The sequence below is a fragment of the Falco peregrinus genome, chromosome 1, assembly GCF_023634155.1.
Source record: "Falco peregrinus isolate bFalPer1 chromosome 1, bFalPer1.pri, whole genome shotgun sequence".
Lineage (NCBI taxonomy): Eukaryota > Metazoa > Chordata > Aves > Falconiformes > Falconidae > Falco > Falco peregrinus.
The window spans coordinates 87,651,692-87,672,871 of record NC_073721.1 but is presented as its reverse complement, the minus strand read 5'-3'; the positions used below and the strand labels follow the sequence as shown (position 1 = coordinate 87,672,871).

General features: G+C 37.0%; 1 protein-coding gene across 2 annotated transcripts in view; it reads left to right on the top strand.

Moving 5' to 3' along the window:
- The window catches only part of TTC7B (tetratricopeptide repeat domain 7B), a 144,651-nt gene that overhangs the window by 43,330 nt on the left and 80,141 nt on the right, over positions 1-21,180 (top strand). For both annotated transcript variants that reach the window (XM_055812625.1, XM_055812635.1), the window contains exons 6-9: positions 8,935-9,013; positions 11,184-11,356; positions 15,919-15,982; positions 20,935-21,072. In XM_055812625.1, the coding sequence (XP_055668600.1) occupies positions 8,935-9,013; positions 11,184-11,356; positions 15,919-15,982; positions 20,935-21,072 (454 nt within the window). The remainder of the gene's footprint in view (positions 1-8,934; positions 9,014-11,183; positions 11,357-15,918; positions 15,983-20,934; positions 21,073-21,180) is intronic.

Genomic DNA, 21,180 nt, shown 5'->3' with positions numbered 1-21,180 from the left:
TGTGGTTAGGAAATTAACACAGAATATATTCAAGATAGAGACAAATATCACTGGTTTTTGATTGCTAACAAAAATGAGTTTTCAAAGGACACTTTAATATCTGCCTTATCAGGTGCTTTTCTTATCCTTATTTAAGATACTGTTCTTACTCTGTTAGTTTTTGTTGAAAAACAGTATATTTGAATGTGAGGGGAAATTACCATTCTCTCAGATATTCAGATAAAATCATCCATCAGGAATGCTTTCTCTTTCAATCTTTGTTTGTGTTTATTGCTCAGAATTGTGTCTTAAAGAGTTTAAGATAATAATGCATTGTGAAATTATAGAAAACCTGTCAGTTTTACATGGAGGACTAAGGTGAATATAAACATGAAGGAATCACTTCCATTCAAAATAATCTCAAATTACTTTTGTAATAGTTACACAAAGCACACTGAAAGAGCAATGTTAGTATCTGAGTTGATGTTGAATTTTGATAATTTTAACAATTTGCAGTTAGTATTCTGACTCTAGCTCACTTTTTCCGAGAAGATACTTAGTGGGTTTTAGCTCGTGTGCTACAGATCTTGCTGACTGTGGCTGTTGCTTGCCTTTGCAAGCATCAGATTCAATGTTTTGGTTTTATGTTGTGTTGTGATGGGCAGCAAACAAAACGGTATTGGATTCCTAAACTGGGGAGGGACTATTTAGTGCGCTTCCCCTGCTCCCGCCAAAATGCTTGCTTTACTGCTGCATTTCATGTTCTGGTTTTTATTTCCTTCTCTGGTTTTGATACTGTTCTGAAGAACACTGCTTCGCATGTTAGGTGTTACATGATGTGGCTATGCCACACATTTTTTATTTTTTTTCTTCTTTTTTTTTCTTTTTGCCTTTTTCCTTGCAGCTTCTAAGATGTGGATTCATAGGATCACACAGGTTGAAAGGGACTCTGAGAGGCCATCTGGGCCAGACCCCTGCTCAGAACATGTCTGGTGTAGAGCAGCTTGCTCAGAGCCTTGGCCAGTTGGTTCTGTATGTCACCAAAGATGTAGGTTCAAATTCTGATGAGTTTTGGGGCTTAGGCATTTTGTGAACAGCATTCATGAGGTATATCACCTGAATGTGAGCTGCAGTAACTTACAACTAATTAAGTCTTTTGAGTTTCTTTCTGTTAATATACTGATTTTTCTCTAAAGGACAGTTAGTCCTCAGATGGTAGTTATTTTCACCAAGAAAAAGGTTTCATTCAATGAATATAGTATTTGGCTATTTCTGTTAAAGCTTCAGTAACAGTTTAACGTGGAGCTTTTCAGTATTTTGTACTACGGGGTACTATTACATTGTTTCTTTTTTAATATTGAAATCATGGTTTTGAACTGATTAAAAATTATGGAGGCTGCCAGTTTTAATTGCAAAAATGTTAATTGACCCTGTTAACTTCAAAAGGAGGAAATTAGCAGGTAGGAGAACTAATTGGTGCTAGATTTTTTTATGATAGTAGTAGAAAGGGATTTGCTAAACTGTAAGGTAAGTTTGCCAAGGAAAGAGTGCATGTGTTTTGGTCACAGTAGAGATAAAGGGAACTGGCTCTTGGAAAAACTAGGAGACTAATTATGTACAGACCTTTAAAAAAAATCACCAAAAAAACCCCTAGTACTAAAGGAAATTTCGTCTTCATATTAAAAAGTAGTAACTATTCATAAGCTATTTTTGCAAAGAGTTACCAGATTACTTGACTTTTCAACACTATGCTCTTAAGCTGTAGGTACTGCTGTAGCAATCAAACTGTACCAGTATGTTTATATATTCAAAAATCAGTGAACAGAAGGCTGATACAGTGCTAAGAAAAGCTGAATACTGTGCAGGTGTTTGAAGCTGTGTGTGTCTCTTTTTATTTGTTATTGAGATTAAAGGCTTTTGGAAACTCATCAGTTCTTTAGTATCCATTACTCAAATGATTTCCTTGCCATTGGCCAAACAACTTATAAAATTGTTTCTAATTTTTTAAGGTGAAAAGCAGTATTACACTGACCATGGTGAGTATTCACTACTGTGAATACCTTGCCGATGTAATACATGCTACAGAAATGCTAGCCACCAGCTGAAACTTGAAAGGCAGGCAAGCTTTACTTCATGTGTTCAGGTGAATACTGGAAAATTTCCCTTTCCACCTCCTGATTTCCACATCTTTTTACAGCACATAACTGCTAGGATAATGTGTTAAACAGCTAATTTGCTGAGGAGTGCTTGTAATTACTTTTTTTTTTCTTGTTGATATGCAGGCATTTTGGTGTTTGTACTGAAATAGTTTTGTTTGGGATTGGTACACCTCTTACATTTGACCTTTTAGGCCTTCCTAATTCTCCTTCCAATGCTGACCCACTGTCCCAAATGACCTTTTCTGGACTCCCATTTCCTACACTGTATTTTAAGCATGAGAAGTTGGAAGTAACACTTCCTTCTCACAGTGTATGGTCCTGCCCTTGTGCATTTTATTCCTCTCCTGTGCATGAGCATAGCGCGTATGTATAAATAATTTTGACAAAGTTTCAGTGTCTTTCTGTTTACCAGATCCCCATGTTACTGCAGCATGGGTATTTTTAAACAGTTTCTTTGGAAATTAGTAGCTCCTCAGAGATTACATTCAAACAGATGTGTGTCTGGTAAGCAACTCAGCAGTGAAGTAATCTCAATTACTTCACTGTGACAATATTATAAGACTATTGGCAGGATGTTTTATAGAGGTGGTCTTATGTTCTTCCTGAAATGTGTTGCTGTAAGCCTCATGCTTAGGAACACTGCATGAATTTTTACCTGCAATGAATGAACAGAGGAGGAGTATAAAGAAAGGTGTTTACTAACAAATATTCTGCTTATATATTTTGAAGTATTAGTGGAGGCTTTTCTTTCCAGAAAGTGTTGTCCCTGTTTGTAGCTACAACTCACATTTTGTGTGTTGTATATAGTGTGAATTTGAAGGGGTTTGGTGTTCTTTCCCTGCCTTTCCCCAAGTTAATGTATTCAATTACACTGAACACTGGTTCATGATTAATGTGAAGAATATAAAAATAAAGACAGCTTAGTAAGTGTTTTCAGAATTGCCATTGTGTGCAAAGCAAAAAGGAAATCTTGCCCTCCATTCTACTTTGCTTTAGTATTACAGCCTGATAGCAAATATAAGAGTTGGCAATAAAAGGCAAGACTGTTATTAATTATACTGATGAATAAATGGTACATAAACAATTTTTAAGTAGTGGAAAACTGTTTTAACATCTCTAGCTAACCAGAAGCAGTAGCTTCAAGATTAAACATCTCTGGGGTTACCAACAAAGAGGTTTGATAACCTCTTATTTTGATTTGTTGGGGGGGTTTATTTTCTTTTTTCTTCTCCCTCTCCTAGTTAATTTTTGCTATCATTTTTCACACTTAACATTACTGTTTTGACACTGCTGTCCACACTTTAGCTCTCACATTGAACAGGCATACAGTGTCAGTGAAGTATCAGTGCCCCCCTTCACGACTCAGCTTAATTCTTCATAGGTGTTGTCCCTAGTTTTCTTTCATTGCAAGGGTGGCTCTCTGTTCCTCAGCTTTTCTGTTCTTTGGTGTCACCACTGGGAGGGCTGAACCACATACGGCGCTCAGGGTTTAGCCTTGTTTCTCCTTGCTCAGCACTGTCTCTGATAAAATATTTGATCTGTCTTCAGATTAGCTCTTTGGGTTCTATGAAATGTTACACTTCCATTGATGCATCTGGCTGTTTGTTGCTGCTTAAAATCTTGCATCTTGGCAGAGTACACTGCCTTCATGGTTTCTGCTGCTGATTTCAGACCTTTGAATCTTTAAGGCAGGTTGTAAAACCATGCCCGTGTTGGTCACTCTGCTGAAGTTCCCCATGCTTTTATCATGCTTGGTATTAAACTGAGTGGCCTCCTAGGTCTTCAGTTTAGCATTCTAAATAAAATCACTGTTTGGTCCTGCACATTCTTCCTTCTAGTTCCGTAAGAGATTTTATATTTTCTTCTAAATAAAGATAAAATAACCTTATAAAATTTATAATATATAAATCGACTGATGTGGAATACAATATTAAATATTTACCAGGGTAAATTCTATTTTGTTTATTTCCTCTGTTAACTTACTTCTGTAGTAAAACTTTCTGGCATGTTTAGCACTTCTTTCTTGTGAATTCAAGAATGGGCTTGTTTTGTTTATGATTTCTTTTGGCACGTTCTTAATCTACCCCCATTTCTTTTTCTGACAAGATCTCTGCTTGAAAGGAGAAAGTTGCAAAATAATAGGAGGTAAAGTGCAACTAACTGATGCACTCAGTCTCCAGTAACTGGAGAAGCCCTTTTGTGAATCCGGTCTTTGTGCCTTAGTAGTTGAATCTGGTACTTAGTGTACACACAGGCACATATATACACACGTATATAGTGTGTTGTATATATATATACACTTAAATGAAAGAACATTCTGAGGAGGAGCTGAGGTGGTGGTGTCAAGAGCAGTAGTAAACAAATCATGTAGTGTCCTGACACTGTAGAGTGGGTTTCCCTGCTCTCATCTTCCCCATACCTACTCTTCTGGCATGCATTTTTCTTGTTTGCTTTTTGATGGTTCAAATATTTGTTTGGCTCCTCTGTGGAGACATCTCATTCTCCAAAACAGCAGAAAACAAGCAGCAAAAGAATTGTAGCTGTCATTTTAGTGAGATTAATTGATTTACTGGAAGGTGTGATAATGGCTAATGTGGCTGTAAGAAAAGAGATAGGATCATGCAAGTGAAGGGTCAGCAAGAGGTAATAGTTAGGCTAGTATAAATAACTTAGCCTGTTTACTGGCATGGCTTTGGGTTTAGTTTTCTCTCTTAAATAGGAGAAGTACTGAAATTTAGCCACCAAATTGCAGAGCAGGTGAGGTGTGCTCTAAGTTCACTAAGCAAAAATTTACTCTAATTCCATTTTTGATCTGTAAAAGGCAGTTAGACTAAATATTTGGGGGGTTTAGTTTTAAGCATAAGGGAGATGCCTGCCAAACAAAGCCATTCTCGCACTAATGGGGAAGATATTATCAAAATATGCTGCAAATACAAAGTAAATCAACCTTGCTGAGAAATTTAAGGTATTTCTTTTGTAGCCTGTTTTGAGTAGATAGTGATTAATCTCTCTCCCTCTGTTATAAGGAATAGTGTTTGTTTTTTTCATCCTAACATCTTTCTATTGTAAACTGCTTTTCATTGAGTGGTTTCTTTCATTCTATTCTACTTTGTGTGTGTGTGTGTGTGTGTGTGTGTGTGTTTAAAAACACAAATAGAAAAAGTATTTGTCTGGGGTGTGAGGTTTATCTGCACCACTAATGCCAAAGCACTGTTGTCTGATGCCAAAGGAAGAGACCTCTTGGTCGTGATAGTGACAAACATGTTGTGTCAAAAGTTTGCTACTGCTGGCATACATACTTATATTCAGGTGTTCTGATCCTGCATTGAAAGTTTCTCCTTACTGTCCCATAAGAGCACCTTTGCATAGATGCAGTTAAAATATTTTCAGTATTTTAAACAGAAATGCTGCCTGAAATTTTCAAAGAAGCATAAAAGTTGATCTTGCATCAGAATAATTAATAAGGTTCTAACATAAATTGTTGGGGTTTAGGTCCAAATATGTAGACACAAGGATGAAAATTATTCCAAAGGTCATCAATCCATATAGATTTTCAACAGTAGATTATACCTTTAAATCCTGGTTCTGTCTTTAACTGTTGTAGTGCTACTTAAAGAGTCAAAGTAGCTTTTTTTATCTTGAAGATTTAAAGCAGCAAACATTTTAATTGGTCTTTAAAAACTATGAAGGTGCAATTCAAAGAATTTGACTCAAACATGTTCTGATGGGAGGCAGTCATAAACACACATATACCTAACTAGCGATATCTGTCTGTGGGCTTTGTCTTGTCTGAAATTACTGAAAATGTGTAAGCTCTGAGTGCATATTAATGTACCATAAAATTCCTTCTCTTGAGAATGGAAGGGATCTCAAAGTCGTTTACAGACACTGTGGGACATGTTTTTCTAAGTTAACCTGCCCTTTTGCTCTGGCATTCAGTCAGAATGGGCGGAACTGCTAACATGAAGGCACATGGTAGTGAAATTCAGGTGAAAGTTCTGTGCTTCCTAGGCTAGGCAGAAAAAGTATGTGCCAGAATAGCTGCCACTCTCTTCTCTCTGATGTTACAAACTGCTAACAAATACAGGAAATGTACTTTGCTAAAAGCAGTGCAGTGTGGGGATCAACCATACTGTTCATGGTATATTTTGCTTCATTACTCAAAGCATTTAACTCAATTTTTGGGTGATTTAGATTGTAGTTTTGAAGTGTAATTTTTTTAGTATTCTTCATGTAGAAGATGCTCAACAAATCTGTATTGTATTTGTGGTTATTTGTGCAGTGGATCAGTGTTAAATGCTTTATGAAGCAAAAAGTAATTCTGTATTTTAAGTTGATTTGGTTTTTTTTCTTGTACAATCTTACTGCTTTTTCCATGATACAGTAGAACTTCAGTCACAAGTTTCAGTCCTTTGTAGATGCTTATAAAAATGTAACACGTAACTAATAACAACCTGTCATGAGGTTCTTAAGGATTTTTAAAGGTTACATACTTTTTCATAGGTACTATTTTTTGTAATTTCATATGAAAAAATGCTAATTCCTAGTATTTCTTAAAGATTTAAATTATTGTGACTTGAAGTTCTATTACATAGTATATGTTTTATCTGTACTGGGAAATTAGTGCTTCTAGCTGCAAGCTCTTGCTCTCATTTAACAATTTTGCAGGGAACATTTCAGTTTAATTTTTTTGGCAAGTCTGTCTGTCTGGTTTTTTTTTAAAATCTTGTTACAAGGACACATCTGTGACTTTGCAATACAGTCCTTGAGAGAAAGCTCCATTCATGGGAAACATGTGCTTAGAGCAGAGGACTTAAAGCTGGGATTCCAGTGGTCTGGTTTTGGCTCTCTGTATGTGGCATGTGGTATTACTGAATGGTATGTGTTTTGGCTTTCCAGAGGTGCTGAAGGTATACAGCTTCCATGGAGTTCAGAGGTTTTCTTAAAATTTGGCCTATTGACTTTCTGTATGTACTTCCTTAGGATATGAATTTGGTGTAATATTCATTAACTATTAAGAGGCCTGCCTGCATGAAATATGTAAATAAATGTGATCTTTAATGCAGTTGTTTCCATGTTAGATGTATATACAAGATATGTACTAACTGGTCTCTCTATGGTCAAGCTCTGCTGTGACCTGGACCTTTTACAGTCATCATTTCTTGTGTGACTGGTGATTATTTTTTAACTGACTGGTGGCTTGCTTTGACATAACTTTCAACCTGTTCATACAGGTTTTATTTGGAAATGCTAGTCCTTTCTAAATGAGCTTTTATATAAAAGTATTTCAGAAGATGAACCTGGGCTAGTGAAAGATGTCTGTGCTGGAGACTAAAGTTTCTGAAATATGCTTATAATCCTTTATTATATAAAACAGAACAGAGATGACGTCTGTCATGTAATGTCAAGAGTAAAATAAATGAGTAGATCTCCAGGCAATAAGTGGTAAGAGTTCTCTTGATCTTTGCATCTCTTGATGCAAAAGATCTCTTGCATCAAACTCTCTGGTTTCATGTATTCTGCAACTAAATTTAAAGAAAGTATCTGTGTAAAAATGCTGACTTTTTTTGAATTTGTATAAAGTTGCAATTCAGTAAATCAGTATTTTAAATATATTTGTGAATAAAGACAGAGTAAGGAAGGCAATTCCAACATCAGCTTTATAGTGCAGTGGAGTAGTGCTTTTACTTAGGAAAAGCTTGCACAATGTGTAATGCTTCTTTTCGCTTTTGAGCCTGTGCAAGTAAATGTTGTGCAACTTGCGCATAAAGTTGCATCTTTAGATACTACAACTGTATGACATAACATCTATGACTTAACACAAAACATGCTTTTGATCAAATAGTTTTGTTTTGCAACCAAACTTCACATAGTGAAATGACTGTCCTATGTTATGTGTTGAGGTTGCAGAATTTGGTTGTTCAGCTCCACAAAAAGCCAACCCAGTCCTTCACCAGTTCAAAGACAAACTATAAATATTAAGTAAAATATTCTCAACTGCATTTAAGTGCAATACAAAAACAGATAGCTGGGATACAGAGATAAGAAAAAAGATAAAGCTATAAGACCATTTAAAATAACCTAGTTCAAGAAGAAAGTTCAGATCTGCTGAATTTGTTAGTATGAATGATGCTTCTGGGGGTCATAAATCTCTTTGTAAAAAGCTGTTCAGGCAGTAGTCGTGGAAGAAGCACAGACAAAGAAACTTGAGTTGCAGAAGCCACACCAAAAGTCAAGAACAGAGCACTGATCCCCCAGTCCTCTTCTGGCCACACAGTGGGCCTTGCTGTTTGTGCTCTCTCCTCTCTGAAAAGAAGTTTAAAAATTTACATTGCTTTCACTGAGGACTACAAGATTTACTTGTTTTTTATATCCCTATTTTAAGGTGTCAGCTAAAATGGAATGTTTTAGTTGGGGTTTTTTTCCCCCAAGTTTATACTTTGAAGCCTAATGTAATTGAAAATTAAAACCATTGTATTAGCAAGACCAGCTTCAGTTTTGTTTTTTCCCTTTTTTTTGAGTGGTCACTTCTTACACTTTTCCTTGCTTTCTCTTGAACTATCTACTGATCATGAAAATGTTTCTTTTTTCAATAAATTGGCAGGGAATGTTGTTATAGTCATCAGTGGTGGGGTTCTCAGGTGAAAAAATAAATAAATGTATCTCTCATCAAAAGTCCATTATGATATGCAGGGAAAAAAGTGATAGCATGGATTTTAACAACTTTATTGAGTAATATATTAAGGTGTTACTACATCCAAGTTGGAATACTGTCAAATTCTATGTTTTTATACAGGAACTTGACGAGAGGAGTTGGTAGATTTAGAGAGTTACTAAGAGCTGTTGAAACAAGAACCACACAAAATCTGCGAATGGTAAGTTATATTAAACCACATTCCTATTCCAGCCAGATTCCTACTTTAGTAGACAGGTAAAGTATAAATACAGTGGATGAGTTAGAGACAAATAATCAGATACACAGTGTATTGATTAGGATCTGTTACCTACCACTTTATAAGGTTACGTTTCCTGGCTTAAGTGAATTGCTTAAAATGGAAAGGAACGTTTGATACCCAGTCTGTCTGCTATTTCTCTTTCCTATTTGTGGATATGGTTAAAAACTGCTTGGTCTCTGACAGACCATACTTTCAACCTTAGTCATAATTGCCCTATTTATGACTTACCATAATTTCATAAGGGTGTTGTTTCATGGTTTTGTAAGGTAATAGGAGTGAGAATGCAGCATCTTTATATGTGTTCTATTAACTTGGAAGTTATCAAGTTATCATTTCTTTATATTTATTTTTTGTGTGGTAAAGCCTCTCTAAGGAAAACAGTGGAAGCAAAACCATGAAGATTTGTTATTTATATTATCAGACAATAAACCTTTACCAAAAGGGTGATGTATCTTTTTGCATCCTTTATATAATGAAAGGCCAGTGCTTATATCTTTCGCTCTAACGTAATGATTTTCAAAATATCCTGGATTAGTTTCCTAATACTGGGCCTGTAAAACTTCCAAAGTGATAATAAGGAAGGTAATTTGTTTCTTAATTCATTTAGTAACCGATTCCTAGAAGGGTATTAAACTTACTAAATAATGGATGTTCAATGGAGCGGGATAATATTGCAGACTTTAATAGAATGAAGGATGAAGGGCTTCTTATGGTATAGGAGTTAAGGCAGAAGATGCAGATCATATGGTGCTTTCCATGGTTTAAACATTACGCATCTGTTGCTGGGAAATACTGCCAGTTCTGATGCTAATGTAGATCTTGTCTTCCTTCTGCTGCCTTGATACTAATCTCTTGAGTTTTCATCATCATGATATATAGTCATGCAGCTTGTATGCACATGTATTAAACATTAAAGAGGAGATTAACTTGATAGTTACAGATTATGGGATGACTTAAAAGCTTTAATTTAATATTATCTATTTAAATAATATCTATGTAAGTGTTAATACACTTAAATATATGGTGCCAAGAATAGTTGGTTAAAATAAACTTCTTCATGCTGATCTATAACCTCATTGCACTCTTGCTGAGCCTTACCAACAGTAGCAAACAACAGCATCTTCAGGTACAAGTTTTCAGAAGCCCCAGTCAGTTGGGGTTTGGGCTATAACTGTCTGTGGTCAGTTGACCTTGGCTGGCTGCTAGATGCCCACCCAGCTACTTTCTCACTCCCTTTCCTTACAGGCTGGGGAGAAAATAAGATGGAAGAGTTTGTGGGTTGAGGTAAAGAGAGGGAATTAGCTTGCCAGTTACTGTCACAGGCAAACCAGATTTGACTTGGGGGAAATTAACTTAATTTTCTGTCAATTCAAAGAGAGTGGGATGGTGAGAAACAAAGACAAAAACTAAAGGACCCTCCCCCCACCCCCTTCCCCCAGGTTCAACTTCAGTCCTTCATTCCTGACTCTTCCACCTCCTCTCCCTACCCTCATACTCCCTGAGTGGTGCGTGGAGGGTTGTGGTGAGTCCATAACAGTTCCTCTCTGCTGTTCCTTACTGCTCACGTTTTTCCCCTCCTTCAGCGTGGGGTCCATCCCATTGGCTGCATTTCCTTTAGGGAATATGAACCTGCTCCTCCACAGTCCTCCCAGTAGGCTGCAGTGTGGACATCTGCCTCTGTGGTCCTCTCCATGGACCACAAGGAAATATCTGCTCTACCGTGGTCTCTCCAACAGAAACATCTGCTCCTGGCCTGGAGAGGCAGTAGAGGTTATTTAGCAAAACATATCTGAAAATATACTGTGTTCCACTCAGGTGCAACAGTTGGTATTGTTGATATATCAGATGTATCTGGATTTAACTGATAAAATTGCCGATTTTTTTGTTATTTCCATTTTTTTCTTTGTGTTTAGAGAATTAAACTGGGCACTTGTACCTTTCAAACAGCAGTATGCCTGGTTTGGGGGATGTTTTAAAATAACATAAAATATATTCTACATGACTAGTCTTCACTAGAAAAAATCTAAGCATTTTTGAAGAGTTTGTATTCAGTGTTTCTAAGGAAAATATTTATCTTTCACTTTTACAGACGATAGCAAGACAACTAGCTGAAATTTTGTTACGAGGCATGTGTGAACAGAGTTATTGGAATCCACTGGAAGATCCTCCTCACCAATCACCCCTAGATGATCCACTTCGAAAAGGTTCAAATACTAAGAATTACGCGCTCAGTAGAAGACCCCGGGTATACACTGGAGAAAAGTATGGCTGAGTTTATACTTCTCTTTTTTCTATAACTGCAATTGTTATCCGGTGCACTGGGTAGTTTAGTTTATATTTTTGAAAATTTAGAAGGAATTGGGCAATATGAATAAGAGTGTTTCCCATGCTGTGTGTATATATATTCCCTGAAGAGAAGCAGGGAAGCAACGTGCTTCTCCAAACAGAAGTTTGCACTGTATGCGTGAGACCTTTTGTTCTCAATTCTCAAAATTATTTTTTTTGTTTTTGTTTTATACTGGCGTATATGGTAGAGTTGATACCTGTTATTATACTTGGGGTACAAAAGAAAACATGAACTGAGTGGCCAGTCTTGAGACTGCACATTTTAAAAGTTGTGTGCTGTTTCTAGACCTCTCTTCTTCTTTATCATAGAAGGAGAGGAAGTAGCAATATGGAAATTCAAATTCATCCCTGAAATATTATAAAAACCCAAAACATATCTAGCAATTTATCTAGCAGCTTCAAAGGTAGGGTTTTTTCCCAAGGCTGCCTTTTAATCTTCTTAGGTTAGTTTTGGCATTTCTCTATGATGTCACCTTTTTGTTGAACTTTATTCTTTCGCCAATTCAGGTAAGTGCTATGCTATGATCATTTTTGTATAGCGTATTCCATGGTTAATTCCAGAGTAGCTTTGGTGTGTATCTCTTCCTTCTTCAAAATGTGTGGATTTTTTTGAAAACTGATCGCCATTAGTATTATTATTAAATGTAAATAGCAATTTCCTTGAATTTGAACTTTTTATTAGAAGTTAATAGTTTGCTGATTGTTTGGTTAAATGAAAAATGGTTTCTAAGGTAAAGCTGTTTTCTTAGACACAGTCTGACAGTGCCAAAAATACATACAAACAAAAGTTTGCACTTTATTACAGTCCTTGGGCTTCAGGCTTACTGCCTGAAAGTAATGTGCTAGTACCAAAGCATACTGTTGAAATCTTAACAATTTGGCAGTCTTTTTTAATGTATTTTTTTATTTCATTGATACTAAGTTTGGTCTGATGAAACTTTGTTGCGTGCTTGGTTTATACAATCTGCAACGTTTGCACTGCTCTACTTGTATTCTACACCCAAGTCCTTCTGGGATCTTGTATTTAATATGGTCAACAGCTTTTGCATGCTTGTTTTGATACATGCTGGAAAGCACTGTGAGCCAGAGAACTGAGAAATAGATGGTAGCAGTGGAGATAATGATCTAGCCAAGATTGTGATTTGCTGTAGTAGGACAGTGCTAAGTAATGCAGATGGAGAAGATTGAAATTACATTTAAATTTAAGAAAAAAAAAATTACAGAAGAGATTGTGGAGTCTGAAGAATATCCCTGGAAATATTCAAACTCCAACTGGACATGGTCGTGAGCAACCTGCCAGTCACCCTCCTTTGAGTGGAGGGGCTGTACTAGACAATCCCCAGACAACCCCTGCAACCTCAACTATTCTGTGATTCTGTGAAATCAGTGTGATCTGGGAATCTCTTTTGAGGAGACTGTTGTCTGTTCTATATGAAATTTTTAAATCCTTTTCTCCAAGGAATTATTTTTTTATTGTTGTCCAGCTGGATTAAAACCCAGGTGTTGTGAGGTTTTTTATTTTCAGTCTTGTCCAACTATGTCTAGGATGTATAATCATTAAAAAGCGGTCTTTTGACCTTTAGGAAAAGGTGCATACATAGAGTTGAACATTCAATTTGCCAAAACAACCATTGTGTTTCTCTGCATGTATGTAATTAGCAAACTGTACATGCAGGCCACCTTTTTGGTAAAAAGGAAGTACCTAGTTTGTGGATACATCTTGATCACTGTATTTAAAAAGTATGCATTTATTGCCCAAACATGAGGAAATCTCTTTTATGCAGTCACACATTTTCTCATTCAAATTACTTGATTTCACACAGCAAATCCTAAAGAACAGTCTGTTCCTCTCTTACAGTGTATGTGCCTTATTAATTAATATGAAAGTGTTTTTCCATAATGTGAACTTCCTGTTATGTGCAAAAGAGCCTGCTTCTGTGCTAGGTTGCTTATAGAAGCAGTCCTACCTTAAATTCTGAAGAGATGTTTTGTTTTAGTGTTCACAGTATATTTACATTGTAATGTAAAAGGTACTGTCATAGGGCAGGTGTTTGTTTAGCTGCATTTATTGCAGTTTCCATTAACACTTTATACAGCAGCAAGCCCACATAGTTATGGTGTCATTATTACTAGCAAGCAGAATGGCCTTTATCTTCAAGAATTTCTAGCAATTCTCCTTCCTTGATCCTGAATACTTATTAGTAGGTTTCTCAGGCTCAGTCTTTCAAACTTATGTTCTTCATTGTCAACTCATCCTTTTGTATAAACATGCCTCCTGGCAAAAGTGGGGCTTTGTTCAGGGTAATTTTCTTGCTCTTGGGACATGGAAGTGAGGAGTTCCATGGTTTCATCAAAGCATGTAATTAAGTCCTTTTCTTTCATCACATCAGAGTGCTTAATACCAGATCAGATAAAACATATATAGCCAAGTATCTCTTCTTCAGCAGTGATTGAATGTAACTACTTAAGACAGTGAATAGCAAGACAGATATGTAGGAAACTTCTTCCTAGGTGTTCACCTGACCACCAACTCAGTTTGAGTCTGATATGTACTGTTTTTTTCTAAATATATTGCCTGATACATTAGGTAACTTCATTGTGGCCTTTTGAAGATGGTGAATGTGATTTGCTTGATACCATTCATGATTTTGTAGATCTCATTGTTACTGCCTCTTCAGTTTTCTTTATCCTCGCTTGAAGAACTGTTATACTTCTTGGTATCCCTTCGGTTGTTAGCCATTTCATGTTTCCAGTTGTGTCTTTTGCTCTGCCCTGTTGCCTTGAAATTACTTATATACGTGCATCTGCCAGGAGACACAGAAAATGTCTGAGTTCAGTCAACTAAGTTGAGCTTTTTGCTTACACAGGTCAAAGATATTTCCCAGTAATTTCTGCATGAAGAGGATCTTCACTGAGACAAACATCAACTTATGTACCAAAATACCTTCAAAGTTGTAGGAGAAAATAATGTTTGTCTTGTTTTGATAAGTGACCTTTTAGTAGTTCTTTGTGAGGCAGCTTCCATTTTCTCTCTGAGAAAATAATTTCTCTGGCAACTATTTCCAGTCATTACTCTGCTTTCTGGGAACCATTGCCAGTCCGTCAGGTTAAATCTACTTCCAGGTTGCCGAGTTCTGCGTTGAAGACTGGATAGATAAATAGAGAGCTCTGTGATGCTCCCTCTTCTCCCCTCATTCCCTGTTCTGGGTGGTTCTTATTCATAAGTAACTGTGTTTTGAAATTTCTTTGTTATGTAAAAATAAAAATGTCTCCTAAGATTTAAAGTACTCTTCAAAAGCTTGTGAGCAACTTGCATTGATTAAAAAAATAAAAATCTGACAACAAAACAACCGCCCTGGGTTCTTACCGGCTGTATAGTGCCACAATGCAGTTCACAGTGTTGCTTTCAAACCGCCTGGAGTTCAGATGTGTTTCAGTTTCCATTTCTTTTCAGGCATTTAATTACTGCTTAAATTTCTAGTGTACTTTAAAACACCTTTGGGTTGTTTTTTTTTAAATCTCAGGCAAGTTTTGTTTCCCATCTGTAATTTATCGTTGTTTAAGCACCCTTGGGACTATAGGAGTTGCTTATTAACAGGAAATTTTCTACATTTAAACAGTTAGTTGTGGAACTATTCATCTGAAATAACAAGAAATAGTACTTGTAGTAATTCAGAAACAGTTTAGAGAAAGAAATCTGAAGAGTTAAGACAGTCACTGGGTTTTTTTGTGCATGTGAGAGAGAATGAATGAATTCCTACCAGTTGTGTATCCAACAGATTATTGTTGTCTGTCCACCAGCATAGAAAAGTATCAGAAACTATCTAGTGGTCAGAGAAAGCAGTAAAGTTTGCAAACTAGTCCTACACAAACCTTCAGTATTGAGTCCTAAGGCAGTGTACTTCATTAAAACCAAATATTTTAACTGTGTGGAAGTTAACAGCGGTTTTGGCAAGCAGGCAGAGATTGCCATGGCTCTATTTAAAAATATTCACAGCCATTGAATGCATCAGGAAGATAGTTCTCAAGGATATCTGATGAAAAACCAATAGAAGTATTTCTCCACATATTGCCTAAAATACAAAAGTTACCTTGTTCTTCTGAGAGAATTTCTTATTGCCGACCTTTGGATCAATGATATAGATTTGGCTCAGATAGATTAGGTGCCAGAGGCTAGGTAAACTATGGGTACAGTTTTTACAGTTGTCAAATTATGTGCCGTTTTGGGATATTTAAATATGTTCAACTGACAGCTGTGGTTGTTTTGTTCTCATATGGTGTTTGGCTAACTTTTCTGGAATGCAAATTTAGAGCATATCAGAGAAATGCATTTTAACCAATCAGCTTTTTATGCAAGTTACTCTCTGTTCTCTTTTCTGGAAATTTTCCATTTTTTAGAGTACTCTTACTATATTTGCATAAGCTATTCCTAAAACTAATGTGTTCTGCTTAAATAATTAAATTTTTGTTTTGTACAGCATCTTTTGTCCTCAAGAAAATACAGAAGAAGCCTTACTATTGCTGCTTATTAGTGAATCTATGGTAGGTAAAATAGAGTGAATGTGTGTGTGTGCTGTCTATGTGTGTGTTTTGTTGGGCTTTTTTTAAAATGAAATAGAACTTTTTTGTCATGCCTTACTTTATGACTTGTGTTGCATTTTCTGTTAGGAAAGCAGGCAGTTACTTCTGAAACTCAAGCTTCTGTTCCTCTGAGTCAGCAAGATGAAGTTTATGAATAGGAGTTTATCTCCTTTAGAGTGGCTGAACCTAGTCTCCTTCTAACCATAGGCAGGTGAACACAAAGCTAGATCTTTCATTTGCATCACTTGTCAGTATGAATCACTGTTACACCAGCTGTTTGCCCTTCAGACAGTTTCAAACTGTAAGTTATTTTTGTTGTAAAAACCAAATCAAAGACTACTAGATAAGCATAATAAACATAGCTATAAAGTATTTTCCATTGTACATTAAATCTTGGATGTCACTCAAATTTGTAAATAATTTTTGATGATACTGCCATTCAGCCTTTGCTACTGGATTATTTTTTTTTTAGTGTACTCTTTTCCTCAATAGGTGATTCCTTTCAATGGCCTACGTGTACCTTTTATCAGCCTTTCATATTTTCCTCTAGTATGATTTTACTAGTTATCTATCAACTGCCACATATTGACATTCTCATACCAAGCCAGTTAAATGTTCTCAGATAGCAGAAATGAAAAGCTGGAGCTGGAATGTTTGCTGTTTTTCTCATGGGAGGGATGGAACCTCTGAGGCATCATATGGTACACTGCACATCAATGAGACTTAGTGTTTTAAGTTCTATAGGTGATTCAAATACTTTCATGCTCTGAGATAATTTCTGTTTTGATACATTTAAATATGATCAGAACATTTTAGTGAACAATTGTCCTACTTGAACTATTCTGACGTGGCAAACGTTTTATGTTGTAGCATGAGCTACTTTCCTTATTCCTAGCGATATGCTTTGCAACATTCATGACAGAATCTGTCATGTTGGTTTTTCTGCAGTATATGCTTACCACTGAAAGGGGCACCTGTGCCTCTGTAAGGTGCCTGAGCAGCTCATGGTGATATACAGAATTCCGATGTCTGCTGTGGTCATGGTGTAAAGTGGAAGCAGTCCCAGTTCTGCAGGATCTGTCTACCGATTACTGTATTTGCTTGTGTACTTCCTTGCGTATCAGCATTAAGAAATGAAAAAACAAAAGTACTGCCCTTTTAAGTCTTGTTTCAGGTTACTTACAGCTTTTCCTTTGTGAATTAGATCAGCCTAATTATATCAAATGCTTGTCACTGTAGAGCATATACCCTTAATGAGCTTTCAGTATGGGGTGTTTTATTTACAAGTAATTATTGCTGGTTATCTGAAGCAAAAGCATTTGTTTTGGGGGAATATAAAATCTTTCACATGATTGACTTTGGCTAAGTTGTCTGTTCAAATTAGTTTTGTGGAGGGGAGGGGAAGATTTAGCATAAAAATATTAATCACTACAAACATCTTTCTGAGAGTTGAGAGCTGTTGCTTCAGTGCGTGCTAGCTTTCTAGGTGTAGTAGTCATGAATACTATGTGGTTTATGATTTTGAAAGTACTATTTGGGAAAGAAGAACAGTTACAGAAGGGTGAGTAATCATTGGTGTTTTGAGATGGTATTGTGTTATTAAAGTAGTATAAACCCATGCATCGTCTGTGAATTAGTAAAAACATGGATAAGGTGTCAAGACTTCTGTCCTTCAAGAACTTATTCAAGCAAATGTTGGAAAACACAACAAGGATCTGACATATAAGTAGCATTTTGTGTAACTAAAAGTAATCACATCATTGTGTGTATACAAGCCCTAGATCATACTGCTAGTTTCAGGGAATTGGTGATCTCTAACATCATAACTACTTATTTGGGTTAGAATTAGTGCAATATATATCTAGAAAATTGAATCTTGTTAGTGGATTACAAGTGCTGCTTTTTTTGTCACCTTGATTTCCCTTAATTTCTGAATTCAGAAAGGATGCTTTGAGTAAGATTTAAATTGTAATGCTTATGAAAGAACTGCTCTGGGAATTACAGTTCTCTGCTTTTCAAGTGTTTAATTTTCTTATATGTACATTTCAGACTACAAAATGTCTCTTTTAGCCCCATGACTGCTGTTACAGTGTGTTGTCATGCCTAATGAGGAAAGTCAGCTGCAACTCTGCCATCACACTTACTGTAAGATGCCCTTGTATTCTAGCTGTTACACTTGTATAGACCAGCCTTTCCTTATGTAGGCAGGAATGAGTAGAAAGGTGTGATCTGAAGGACTGGCATCTTTACATTACAGTGTATGTACATGTTGCTGCTTGTCAGCTGAGCTGTAGTAACAGAATCACAGAATGACTGAGCTTGGAAGGGACTTCTGGAAGTCATTTTGTCCAAACCCCCAGCTCAGGCAGGATGACCTGGAGCAGGCTGATCTGTCTCCAGAAGCCTTTTGAGTATCAACAAGGAGGGAGAGTCCACAACCTCCCTGGGCAACCTGTACTGGTGCTCAGTCACCCCCAAAGTAAAAAAAGTGTTTCCAAATGTTCAGAGGGAACCTTCTGTGTTTCAGTTCGTGCCCTCTGCCTCTGGTCCTGCCCTGGGCATCACTTAAATGAGCCTGACTCCATCTTCTTTGTACACTCCCTTCAGGTATTTGTACATAGTGATAAGGTTCCTCTGCTGAGCATTCTGTTCTCTGGGCTGAGAAGTCCCAGCTCTCAGCCTTTCCTCATAGAAGAAATACTCCAGTCCCTTATTCATCCTAGTGGTACTTTCAAGGTACAACTTGATAGTTGGACTATCTCCAGTAGCTCCAGATTTCTCTTGTACTGGGGAGCCCAGTACTGCACCTGTGGCCTCACCAGTGCTGAACAGAGGGGATGGACTGCCTCCCTTGACCTGCTGGCAAGACTCCTGCTCATGCAGCTTGGGATACCCCTAGCTTTGCCAGCACATTGCTGGCTCCTGTTCAACTTAGTGTCCAGCCGGACGCCCAGGTCCTTTTCTGCCAAGCTGTTTTCCAGCTGGGTGGTCCCCAGCCTGTGCTGGTGTCTGGGGTTGTTCCTTCCCAGGTGCAGGACTTTGCACTTCCAAGTCTTTGTTGAAGCCTTTGATGAGGTTCCTGTCATCTCATTCCTCCAGCCTGTTGAGGTCCCTCTGGATGTCAGCACAGCCCTTTGGCGTATCAGTTCCTCCTCCTAGTTGTGTATCATCAGCAGGCTTGCTGAGAGTACACCATCATCCAGATCACTGATGAAGATTCTAAACAGGATCAGGCCCAGGATCAGTCTCTGGGTTACACCACTAGGTTACTGGCCTCCAACTAGACTTCATTTCACTGATCACCACCTCCTGGGCTCAGCCTTGTGTGTTACTCTTAGCTGACGGTAAAATGGCAGAGCGTATCCTTTCTTCCACTGTGGGTGAACTAAGTTATACTGCTTGCATTTGCCTCAGGCCTAGTGTCTGTAGGGTAAGTGTGGCCAGCTAACACGTTGCAGTTTAACTAATTGTCACTTTATTGTGTTTGAGACTGTGGCAGTTCTGAAACACTGAGCACTTAAGTTTGTACATACATTCTGTTTTATAATTCTGAAGAAAATTATGTTCAAAGATAGGATACCTATACTTGCAAGGCATCCCCTCCTATAATACTGCTTTGACATTGTCAGCCATTTTTTCACAAGTTTGTGGCTTGTTCTGTGCTTGCAAGGAATTAAGTCAAATAGTGATTAAATGTGGACTGAAAAAGGAAGAAGTTGTTGAGGCTGACTAAATATTTATGCAGTGTAGAAAGGAAAAGCCAAAGACTTCTTGATCAAAAGAAAACAAAATGTCTGTTTTGGATTGTGTGTGTGCGGGGGTGTGTGTTTTCAAACCAAGATGTGGATTATTCAGCTGATAATTCCTGAAATGTCTGTGCAGTTTGTGTTCCATACATCTCTGAAAATTTCTTACAGTATTTAATTATTCTGATTGTAAAGATGTATTGAGTATGTTTAGAGCTATAAATGTTATCATGTTAAAGCTGAGAAACAATTCATTATCCCTTAATGCGTGTCATGCCTTGCCTCTGAAAGAGAAGGGAATAAGCTGCCCATTAAAATTGGGTGTATCTAAGTAAATGTATTAAGGGGGCCATACCTTGTGTAATTAAAAAAAAAAAAAAGGCGGTGGGAGGGGGAGGAGGAGAGAGAAGGATCTTTAACTTCTGACTTCAAGCTACCAGATGTACTAGCATTTGTACCAGTGGGCATATTAAACATCAAAAAATCTAGAAATAGGTCAATTTAATCCAGTTCTAGCTATGCTTTCTTCCTTCTCAAAAGGAAAACTTTAATTAAGGAATTAGGTTTGCAATGTGCCTTTCACAAAACAGGATTGAAAGTACAAAGCCTTATTGCAAACATGGCCTGATTCCAAACCTGTGCTCACAACCAGGGATGGTTTTCACTTCTGACTAGTAACTCCTGAAGGTGACTGTGTGGTTATCCTGGGCAGGTCACCACTCACAAGTGAGAGGACAGTGTCATGATGTTATGAAGAGAGAAGAAATCGATTGCTGCCTTTTACAAAAACTGGAATAGAGGATTTGAAGATCCTTCTAATGTGTTTTACTAGCATACAAAAAATAAAATTAAATTTTAAAAGATTAATATACATGATATTTTTTAAAACCCTTACTTGTTTTTGAGAACTCTTCAATACTTTTAAATGATTACCTAATCTATGTAATTAGAGTCAAATAATTAAAAATAGATCCATATAGAAACATCAGTCTTGCCACTAATGTATAGAAGCGGTGATTCTTGCTATTAGTAGCAGATATTCTCTCTTTGCATCATATATCAATTGCTGACTGAATAAGTCAGTTTGAATAAAACACATGTTACTTGGCTGAAAATATAGGATGGATTACAATGCCTAACTGTTTCTTTTTTTGTGGTATGTTTCAGGCTAACCGTGATGCTGTACTGAGCAGAATACCAGAACACAAAAATGATCGTATCATCAGTTTGCAAAGTGCATCTGTAGTCTATGATTTACTTACTATAGCCTTGGGAAGAAGAGGCCAATATGAAATGCTCTCAGAGGTTTGTTGATAATAGTGCATATTCAACTTATTTCTGTTTATCATGTTAATTGTGGTAGTACTAAGGGCTAAACAAACATAGGACACTGGCATTCTGACTGCTGTGTAA